The 12,069-nt window shown below is 34.5% G+C and overlaps 1 protein-coding gene across 1 annotated transcript; it reads left to right on the top strand.

Annotated features, from left to right (window-relative positions):
• The first annotated feature begins 5,015 nt into the window (after positions 1-5,015).
• LOC132272807 (uncharacterized) lies at positions 5,016-5,747 on the top strand. The gene has a single exon (XM_059773895.1). The coding sequence runs from the start codon at positions 5,016-5,018 to the stop codon at positions 5,745-5,747; it is 732 nt and encodes a 243-aa protein (XP_059629878.1).
• The last annotated feature ends 6,322 nt before the right edge of the window (positions 5,748-12,069 follow it).

Here is a 12,069-nt window from a genome sequence, read left to right as displayed (position 1 = left end):
ATCATTCATCTCTTCTATCTTCCCTTCCATCCAATTTTCTTCCTTTCTACCAAACCAAAATTGAAAACAAAATAAATAAATAAAAAATTGTAAAATTCTTTAAATATTCCAAAAAGTCAGAATCTCTAGATACCTAAATAAAATAAAACCAACAAATACTAAAATATTTAAAAATTAGTTATGATTATCATTTTAGAAAGAAAATAAAAAATACATGTACAACTTAAGTCACCAATTCTGAAGTATAAAATGTAGGACCCAAACTAGGATCCACATAGTAAATGCAATTGTATATGTAGAAAGATCATTCACCTTTAATAAGAGGCAAGCCCCTTTTTGGGTAGATCCTCCTTTTGCTCCTCAGATTAATTAGATGGAAATCTCATCATCAACACACGAACGTGCATTGTCTAGATTAATTATTTAACATGCTTGCAGTTAAAACTTTTGAAACATGAGTGATATCAGTACTCATGAAGCATACTTAGTAAAATCACTCATAGTTATAATTGAAGTTTCGGAGAAAAACTTACTGTACCATGCAATGGATCGTAAAAAAAAATTTCTCGTCGTTCTGATAACCATTGTGTATTTTCACTTTCACGTTTCACGCATGCTCTCGCTCTCACCCCACTTTGTATAACTTAGATTTTGTCGTTTTCGTACTCCCATTCTTGCACTTGCTGTGACTGCAATTCCTACTCTCACTTTATTTGACTTTGGTCATGATTCTTAACCTAATTGTATATGTTCAAATTCATACTAATACTCCCTTTAACAAGTGAATATTGAGTACCACCTTCAAACATTTGCTTAGGGACAATGGTATTGGCTCGTCTGATTTATAAATTACTCCGTAATATAACAACAATCACTATCCAAAGTTTGGTTTATTCAGACAAAGTATAATCACGTTGAACACACACACACACACACACACACATATATATATATATATACTGCGCTATACTTGTCGAGAGTCAACAATCGACTTAGAGACATGAGTGTGGAGTCCATCACAACAGTCCACACCCCACGTCTATAAGTCAGTTGTCGACTCTCCACAAGTTTAGAGTTTTTCAGTCCTTTATGAATGATACTGTTAAAGATTAGATTTGTTATCTAGCTTCCCCTCCAACCTCCTCATACATGAGAGCTATGAATATTATGGGTGGGATTTGATTCTGATACACATTTTTACCATGAATTGGTCTAAACAACTTCAACAGAGAATGATTCTAACTTATTGCATTCCTTTTGGGAGCAAGTGGACTTTAATACAGGTGAATGGAACAAAGGTTTGCTTTTCTGTAGCCCAATATATGGGATATAAAAACAAAACTATTATAGAATATACCATGAACATTGTTTGGATGTGTGTGTTTTTAAATTTTCGTATTGTTCTGTTGTGTGGGAGTGTTTCTTACATTAAGTTGTCTGTTGCAAGTATCTGTTGCTAGTTGGGATATAGTTATACTATTTTAATTTCTTTGTTCGGTAAGTAACACACTCACAAACTAGGCTGTTTTGTTAGAGGTTCAAGCTACTCACCTCTTCTTTAAGAAAGAAAGATTGTATCATTTGAGCTAATACATGGTTCCGACATGGTTATTGACTTCTACTTCTACTATTACCATTTGCAGTTTTGCACTTGAACTGGAGCCAATGTGTTTATGAACTGGAGTGAATGTGTTTAGGGTATAAATGTCATTTTAGACTACCTTAAATATGATATTGGACTCTGTAGAGATCTTGACTTTAAATTGGATGTATTCCCAAACGTTGAATATGTGTGTGTACACTGACCTAAATAATCCATACCCCAAATCCTGCTTTCACAAGTTACCTCTATCAATTGGCTTCATAAGTCATTTGATAACCAATTAAATAAATAAATTGTTTATTCAATTAAGTAAGTTTGATTATACGGTAGGAATATTAAATATAGCAAAATTTTATGCTCTCTGGTGAGGAAGAGCAATATATTCACTTTTACTAATAGTTTTAGGATCTAATCCAACCGCTACGGGAGAAAATAATTATTTTAGAAAATTAACATTTTTTTAATTAGTCATTAATTATGAAATGACTATATTAAATACATTTTTAAAGAAAAAAAATATTTAACCATGAATTGTCATCACCCTACCACCACTGTCACCTCTACCCCGCCACTACCTCCACCACTATCACATCGCCACCACCACTGCTACAAAACCACCACACCTACACCACACCACCTCCACCCAAACAGATTTGATTGCTACTTTTGACAAAGAATTACCAAATTTACAACTTTAAGGGCTTGCATCTAGATCCCATCATTAATCATAATTATCATGAGAAAGTCACAAGAACCTTATAAAAAAAACTTATCATGATCAAGAATACATCTTTAAATTCACATCCTTATAATTATTGGTGTATGTGGTGGTGGTAGGTGGCAGCATGGTGGTGATGGAGGTGGCAGTGTTGTGGTGTGGTTGGGGGGGTAGTTGGGTGGTGGTGACGGACCGACAGTGGTGGAAAGAGACATAATTAAAGTTTAATCAAATTAAAAAAATTATTATTATTTTTTTTAAAAAAATATCCAATATAGTCATTTCATAATTAATGGCTAATTAAAAGAAAGACAATTACCTAAAATAATTATTGTTTCAATTAGCCGTTGGATTAGATTCTTAGACTATGGGTAAAAGTGAATATATTGTTCCCTACTCACCAGAGAGTAATTGAACACTACTTATATACATATATATATCAAATAAATTTTCATTTATAAGTAAAATTTTGCCTTTCATGATCTCAATTGATTAAGATCATTATAAACGCGAACACTTAAAAAAAATATTTTCTTCTTTAGCAAAAATTAAACCTCGAATCTAAATGGAGTTTCATTTCCAAAATCAAAATCAAGTAAACCACCTCTCCGGTGGCCGGTATATCCTTGCACATCTCACTATTGCACAAAATAGCAATTAGGAACTTTCTCAAAAGAACAATGATATTACAGGCAAACTTGTCTGCTAGAAATCGTCTTGACCTAAGTCATACAACCCTTTTTGACGGGTGTCACTCTTACGCTCCAAACTCGCTCCCGTTTTGTGCACGCTCTTGTTCTTGTATTTACTATTTGTAACTTAATTTAGTTCTTTTGCGTTCCCACTCTCGCTTTATATGACTCAAGTCTGGACATTTCGATGGAATAAATTTGCCATACCATCACTTTCTTTATAAAAAAATTCACAACTCTGCCTTCTCTTGGTCTAAAGACAAATAAATCTCAAAACGATGAAATTGGTGTCTTGGAATTAAAATTAAGAAAAAAAAATAATTTAAACTTTAAACTAATCTTTAAAATTTTCAACTTTAAATTCAAGACACTAATTTTATGCTACCATGAAAAAAAAAAAAATACTTAGACACAAAAGTTTTGGATTGATTTATAATTGAGGCAAAAGTTTTGTGTCTGAGTATTTCAACAAACAGAAATTGACTTAGTAAACACACGCTCTTCAGAAATTGAATTAAGTTGATTTTCACCTAATTATTTTGGCACTTACCATTATTTCATTACTTTAATCTCTCTCCAGTCTTACCAACCCAATACCATTCAAGTGAACTATATTCATTATATTCAAATATATATATATTCTTGGCAGAACATTATATTCACTTAAACACTTTGTCTCTCCCTTTTACTACCCTTTAGCAAACTACATTCATTAGATTCACCTAATGCTTAACAGTTCTTGTTGAAATATTTCTTTTTCACCATAATTAATACTATTTTTTAAAAAAAAAATTATACAGACGAGTAGTCCTTTATTAAGTTTTAAAAGTCAATCTGACTATTTCAATGCTAATAAAAAAAAAAAATTAAAAAATTATAGAAAAATTCCATTCAAAGATTCTGCAGAATAAGTACATTTTGTCAAAGTCTCACACAATTAACTACATGCTTTGTTTAATTATTAAATTTGACTAATTCATAGCTTTCACATTTTAGTAACAAGGGTGAATTGTGTTATATATATTTATGGGCCCACAATATTGTATGTCATCAATGATTGACATCATTTGGCGTGAATAGGAAGCTCACTTCTTGGTGTACACAGAAAGCCTTACCATGACTTATAATGGAAGCCAAAATACTAAACCTATATAAGGAATGTACATATATTGCTTTTGGGAGATACACAAGACTTGAATATAGTTTCTCTCTCTTTCGTTCTCTCTCTGGGTGTGAAAAATTCTCTTTATAAATATTACTTTATATATATATATATATATATATATATATATATATATATATATTCACAACACGTTATCAGCACGAGACTTGTCAACTGAGAAGAAAATTTTATTTTTCTTTCTCACTTCAAAGGGTAAGAAAAATAATTATTTATATTCAACTGTTGTTCAAATTTTACATATAATTAAAATTGTTGAGCCTGCAGTCTTGCAACTATTTATTTATTTATATTAAAGTATTTTTGTCTATTCCTTATAGAAAATTAAATTACTGAGCCCGAAGTCTCGCAAATACTAAATTATTTAATTTGCAATCTCGAAATTTTGCATATATTAATCTACTGTTTGTGAGCATGAAGTTTCACAAATACTCTTTGCGAACCCGAAGTTCCGCAAAATTCGTTGGCCTGAAGTTTCACAAATATTTGATACTCTTTGCAAACCCGAAGTTTTGCAAAAGTTGTTGGCCTGAAGTCCAAATGATACTGAAATTCTTTGACCTGAAGTCATTTACACGGAGTACCCTTACAAACCTGAAATTTTGTAAAACGTAGAAATATAAATTATATGTGCCTTTTAGTGTAAACATATTTTGTCTTTTTGTTATTGTTTTGTTTACTGAAAGTACATGACTAACTTTTGACATTATATATTTACTGACAAATCACATTATAGTGACTGCAGTATTTTTATAATCTCAAATTGATTATTATTTTTGTGAAATAATTCTAACTATGTTATTTTATCATTTATAGTTCATAATGTCAAATCTTACCAAACTTGAATTTGTGGCACTTGATATCTCGGGCAAAAACTACTTGTCATGGATCCTTGACGCCGAGATCCACTTGGATGCCATGAATCTCGGTGAAAGAATTGAGGAAAAAAATAATGCGTCCCTGCAGGATCGCGCAAAAACTATGATCTTTCTTCGCCATCACCTCCATGAGGAATTAAAAATAGAGTACCTCACGGTTAAGGATCCACTTACACTGTGGAAAAATCTGAAAGAACGATATGAGCATCAAAAAACTGTGATCCTTCCAAAAGCTCGCTATGACTGGATCCACCTGCAATTGCAAGATTTTAAAAATAATAATGAGCTTTTGATGCAAAACCACCAGTCCCGTTCCACTGGATCTGTACCATTCCCAGAAGCGAATGTGTCATCATTTCACGGCCATGGACGTAGACGTGGACGCAGACGTCGTGGTGGTCGCAATAGAAATAATTATAATAATCGTGGTGGTCATAATTCCTCATTGGTTCCTAAAAGGAACTCCACACCGTCCCACCTGAAGTGGAATTCAAATGCAACCAAGCAGGCAAAAGAAAAAGCTTTGCAGAACAAAGCTCCTGAGATATATGATGACAAGCCTTGGTATAGGTGTGGAATGAAAGGTCATTGGTCGCGTACCTGTCGTACGCCCAAACATCTAGTTGATCTTTACCGTGCCTCAATGAATGATAAAGGAAAAAGGAAAGGAAATTGAAATGAATTTTATGGATGATGACTTGCCTATTGATATTATTCACCTTAATGTTTCTGACTTCTTTACTGATCCTAGTGGTAGTATGGATCATTTAATTAGTGATGGAAATGTCCATACCAATTAATGTGTCCTTCTCTAGCATGTTATCCCTCGTGTGTTTTATCTTATCTGTACCAATATATCTCTATCTAGGTTGTACTAGTATGTTTTTATTTTGGCTATATTGCATGTAAATCTAGTTTATATTTCAAGTTTGAAGTAGTGAAATATATATTTTGTGTATATGAAGAAGCATGGGTCTGACTAAGGCATTGACTGTACCCAAGAAAAATGGTGAAGATATATGTCTGGCAGACAGTGCAGCAACGCACACCATACTCCGAAATAGAAAATATTTTTCGAGTATAACATTAGTTGAAGCTCGTGTCAATACAATATGAGGTCCAGCAGACCTAATTGAAGGCTCTGGAAGAGCTATCATTGTGTTACCATATGGAACACAATTGAATATTGATGATGCTCTATACTCTACCAAATCCAAAAGAAATTTATTAAGTTTTAAAGATATACGTCTCAACGGATATCATATTGAGACTATAAATGAAGGGGGCATTGAATATCTCTGTATTACATGCCAGAAGCATATATTAGAAAAACTCTCTGCTTTATCTTCTGGGTTATATTATACAAATATAAGAGTAATTGAGTCACATGCAGTGACGCACCAGAAGTGTTCCGACCCAAATATTTTTATACTTTGACATGATCGCCTTGGTCATCCTGGGTCAACAATGATGCGCCGAATCATTGAACATGCACATGGTCATCCACTAAAGAACCAGAAGATTCTTTTAACAAATGATTATCCTTGTACCGCTTGTTCACAGGGTAAATTAATAGTCAGACCATCACCTTCCAAGGTCGTTGTTGATTGTCCACCATTTTTACAACGAATTCAAGGGTATATATGTGGACCAATTCATCCAGCGTGTGGACCATTTCAGTATTTTATGGTCTTAATTAATGCATCAACACGGTGGTCACACGTAAATTTACTTTCTACTCGTAATGTTACATTTGCTCAACTCCTTGCTCAAATAATCCGATTACGAGCATAATTTCCGGATTATCCAATCAAGACTATTCGTCTTGATAATGCCGGAGAATTCACATCTCAATCATTTGATGACTATTGCATGTCAATTGGCATCCTTATTGAATATCCTGTTGCATACACTCACACCCAAAATGGTCTTGCAGAATCTTTTATCAAACGTCTTCAGTTAATAGCTAGACTATTACTCATGAGAACTAAACTACCTGTTTCTGCTTGGGGACATGCGATATTACATGCAGCATCATTTGTTCACATTAGGCCAATTGCATATCATAGTTTTTCACCACTACAACTTGTGATGGGTCAACAACCAAGTATTTCTCACTTACGAGTTTTTGGTTGCGCTGTATATGTTCCCATTGCACCCCCACAACGCAACAAAATGGGTCCTCAATGACGACTTGGTATTTATGTAGGTTTTGATTCTCCATCTATTATTAGATATCTTGAACCTATAACAGGTGATGTGTTTAAGGCGCGGTTTGCTGACTGTTATTTCGATGAGTCTGTTTTCCCTTCATTAGGGGGAGAAAAGAAAAAGCCAGAAGAGCAATGAGTTATTAATTGGAATGTCTCGACTTTATCTCATTTCGATTCTCGCACAAACCAATGTGAACTAGAAGTTCAAATGTGCATTCATTTGCAAAGTATTGCAAATCAATTACCCGATGCATTCACTGACACAAAGAAAGTGATGAAATCACATATACCAGCTGCAAACATTCCAGCAAGAATTGATGTCCCTGTAGGACAGTCTGTCAATGTTGTTGCAAATGCATCTAAGACACGCCAGAAGCGTGGTAGACCAGTCGGTGTAAAAGATACTGTTCCCCGGAAGAGGAAAGTACAAGAGAAATCAAATAAAGAAATTGGCGCTCCTGGAGAGGTCACACTTGCAAAAGAAATTGGTCCTCCTGAAGAGGTCACACTTGTAAAAGGAACAACGAAAATGATTGATCAATCTAAATTTTATAAGCAAGTAGCCCTAGAAGATATGCATGTCCCAGAAGTGGCACATGCCACGGAAGTAGCACATGCCCCGGAAGTGGCACAAGCCCCTGAAGAGGCACTGGTACCTAAAAATAATGAGATCTTAATAAACTATAGAGATTTGTGGGATAGGAATACAGTTATTATTAACGATATATTCTCCTTTGCAGTTGCTCTTGATATTGCAGGTGATAATGAGGATCCTGAACCTCAAAACATCAAAGAATGTCGATGTAGAAATGATTGGCCAAAATGGAAAGAAGCAATACAGGCAGAGCTAAACTTACTAACAAAACGTGAAGTATTTGGACCTGTAGTCCAGACACCTGAAGATGTCATGCCTGTAGGGTACAAATGGGTCTTTGTAAGGAAATATAATGAGAAAAATGAAATTGTAAGATACAAAGCACGACTTGTAGCCCAAGGTTTCTCACAGAGACCTGGTATTGATTATGAGGAGACATACTCTCCTGTGATGGATGCAATCACATTTTACTTCTTGATCAGTTTGAAAGTCTCAGAAGGACTGGATATGCGTCTGATGGACGTGGTTACAGCTTATTTATATGGATCACTAGATAGTGACATATATATGAAAATCCCTGAAGGATTTAAAATGCCTGAAACAAATAGCTTGAAACCACGTACCATGTATTCGATCAAGCTACAACGATCCTTGTACGGATTAAAACAATCCAGAAGCATGTGGTACAATCGACTCAGCGAGTATTTACTAAAAGAAGGATATGTGAATAATCAAGTTTGTCCATGCATTTTCATCAAGAAATCAAAATCTGAATTTGCCATTATAGCTGTATATGTTGACGATCTAAATCTTGTGGGAACTCCTGAAGAGCTCACCACGACTGCTAATTATTTAAAGAAATAATTCAAAATGAAAGATCTTGGTAGAACAAAATTTTGTCTCGGCTTGCAGATCGAACATTTAACAAGTGGAATTCTTATCTATTAGTCAACATATACTGAAAAAGTCCTGAAGCGCTTTTATATGGATAAAGCTCACCCCTTGAGTTCTCCAATGATTGTCCGATCACTTGATGTTAAGAAATATCCTTTTCGTCCTCTAGAAGAAGGGGAAGAAGTTCTTAGTCCTGAAGTAGCATACTTAGTGCAATCGGTGCTCTAATGTACCTTGCAAATTGTACCAAACCTGATATAGCATTTGCAGTCAACTTACTAGTACGGTATAGTTCTGCACCAACTCGAAGACATTAGAATGGGGTCAAGTGATACCCCTCGGATCCGAGACACGGGTTGATCAGGCCCAGGCCCAAACCCGAGGGAATATCAAACAATTAATATTTTATAACGAACACGGAATACAAAATGAATTAAGAAATGAAAGTTTAAAGCTGAAAAGAAAACTAAAAGATAATCGTTAAATAATTAAATACTTAAAATTGATAAACCAAATATCCATAATTTGAACAACTCGGGATCCATCTCTAGTGGACCCCTAATAAAAATCTCACACTGAATGAAAGTAAAATGAAAGATAAAATCCAAATCCAAGATCTGGAAAGAAATCCTACATCGTCGGTAGAATGGAAGATCGTCTCTGCTCAGCACGAACAAGCTCAAGCCTGGAACTGACGTACACCTGAAAAATAGGAGTGGGTCAGGCCCACGAACAAGTTCTATCCTACTACAATCCAAGCAGAGACTCGATACGCATGTACATACTAAATAGTTCAACAATAACTAATAATCCGTACATAAATATATCCACACTACTGGACTCTCGCTAGGCCATGAAGGGGGTCTCAACCTGGATAGAAGGTATCACACAATACGCACCTGAGTGGGCATGAGTACCTAAACCTAAACAAGGTATACCTCAACCTTCACAGTCAGCTACACATCCAACTGCATATACGCACCCTAACCGTCGACACTGAGACTCAAGCTCATGACACGGTAACATAAAAATATATCTAAACTCCGTTTCTAACCATCCACAAGAAATCCAGTAAGTCACTCGGCGTATTCAACCGTCCCGACTTATATATATACGGAGGATTGTACTTTATAACCCGTGCCCTTACTCCAAAATAGGTAGGATTTAGCAATTTGAGCTAATCCAAACCTAGTATGTCACCGTCCCATACCGGTACATACCATCCAATCCGTCCAATAGTTGATAAAGCATATACAAGTACATAACAATATCAACAAGTCCATATCAAGCATATCAGAATGTATTAACAACCGTTCTTGAATAGTCCCAACAAATTGATTAACATTGGAAACATAAATATCAATATTAATTACTCTATTCCACACATTTAAATAATTTATAAATGCCAAAACCAACAATTCCAACCTAACCATGTTACAATGCCAAAACCATGCTTTAATAAATCCAACCATTGATTAAGTACTAACACTATCAGTGTCAAAACCCACAGTTCCAAACTAAGCACATTGAAGTATACTAGAAAAACATGCTTAATTAATCCAACAATAAGCCATTACCTGATCACCCACAGGACTGTGTCTGTAAATATAAGTTTATTCCCGGTATCCATAATTAACAGAGCTTAAACAAATGTTATAATATTTATTTCCATGGCATGCATAATAAATCTGGACAATTTATCATACTGTTAAGCTCCTATTCAACAAAATTGACGAATTAAATGTTAAGTTTAATCATCAATTAATCTTTAGCAAAAATACAGATTCCTTGTATGTATGTATACTCTAAGAATTTGAAATTAGCAGTGCACAAACTCTCACAAGAAATTTTACATTATAATCTAGAAGTTAGAAACTCCAAATCCACACAAGTCTATAAGACATTCGTAATTTACTCCATGTAATCTAATGATTAATGCTTTGTGTCCAATTCTATGTTAATCTGATCTTTGAATATTTATGTTTACTCTAGACCACTCCTAAACCATCCATTACAGTATTCATTCTCCACTAAAACATATTAAAACAATCACTATGAAGCCTAATCACTGAAAAGTGGAAAAACAGACAACAGAACCAAAAACCCACGTAGAAAACAACCTGGAGCCGGCTCCAAAATATTGGAGCCGCCTCCAATGGCCTTGGAGCCGGCTCCTAGACCATTGGAGCCGCCTCCAATCCAAGGAGAGCCGGCTCCAACCCAATAGGAGCCGGCTCTCTCCCTCCTCTTCTTCGTGTTCTCCTCTCCAATCGTCGTTTACGCCTCCGACACTTCACAGTATAGGTTTTCAGAGAGTTTAACTTAATCCCAGAAGATTCCAACCCTTAATTCAGTCCTTATTATGCTACTAATATGGATTAAACCAAGAATTAAACAAGAAAGTTCAAAGTTAACCAGTTTAACAATTTTAAAACAAATTTAGTTTCAGTTAACCTCTAAACATGAAACAGATAACGTTTTTATTTTTTAAACATGTAATTCATCCTGGAACTATTGAGTATGCAAAGAACACGAGTATAAGGGAGAGAGTAAGGTTAGAACTTGCCTTTGAGATCTTTGTCCAAAAATCTCTACGCCGTCTCTAAAGTTCCGACGAAAACCAACGTGAACACTCTCTGTTCTTCCTTTGTCTCCACAGTCGTATACTTGGTTTTGTTATGTTTCTCAAACCCTAACCAACCATCTAACATATATTTGTAGGATTTTACTAAACCCTAAATTAATTCAAGCCCCAACTGAAATCCTAACCGGCCCATCCAACATACTGAGAAACCACGACGGCTTACAAACTGATTAAAAGTAAAACCCTACTTATTAAATCAAGACAATTACCAATTTAACTCTAATTATTAAATCAAGACAATTACCAATTTAAATTTACAATAAAGAATTAAATATAACACCATTACAATTAAACACATAACTAAACAATTAACTTAAATAATCACAATTATCACAATTAATGTAAATAATTCAAATAATTAATTAAACCAAAGAAAACAAATAAACCAACTAATTAATTCAAATAACACAAATAAGTCAAGTAAATCAAATAATTAAAAAGTCAATTAAAACATAATTCAAAACAATTAATGAACCAAAAACAATTAATGAACAGAAAACAATTAAACAAAATACCGAGACTATCCTTTTGAAAATTAGGGATATTACATTCTTTCCCCCTAACAAAAGGAATTCTGTCCTCGGAATTCGCTCTTACCTTCTTCCAAAATTCCAGGAAATTGTGAGCGAATGACATCTTTCCGTTCCCAAGT

The sequence above is a fragment of the Cornus florida genome, unplaced genomic scaffold, assembly GCF_030987335.1.
Source record: "Cornus florida cultivar Cherokee Brave unplaced genomic scaffold, ASM3098733v1 CherokeeBrave_3.0.0_Hap2_Chr09, whole genome shotgun sequence".
NCBI lineage: Eukaryota > Viridiplantae > Streptophyta > Magnoliopsida > Cornales > Cornaceae > Cornus > Cornus florida.
This window is presented reverse-complemented; position numbering and strand designations above follow the sequence as displayed.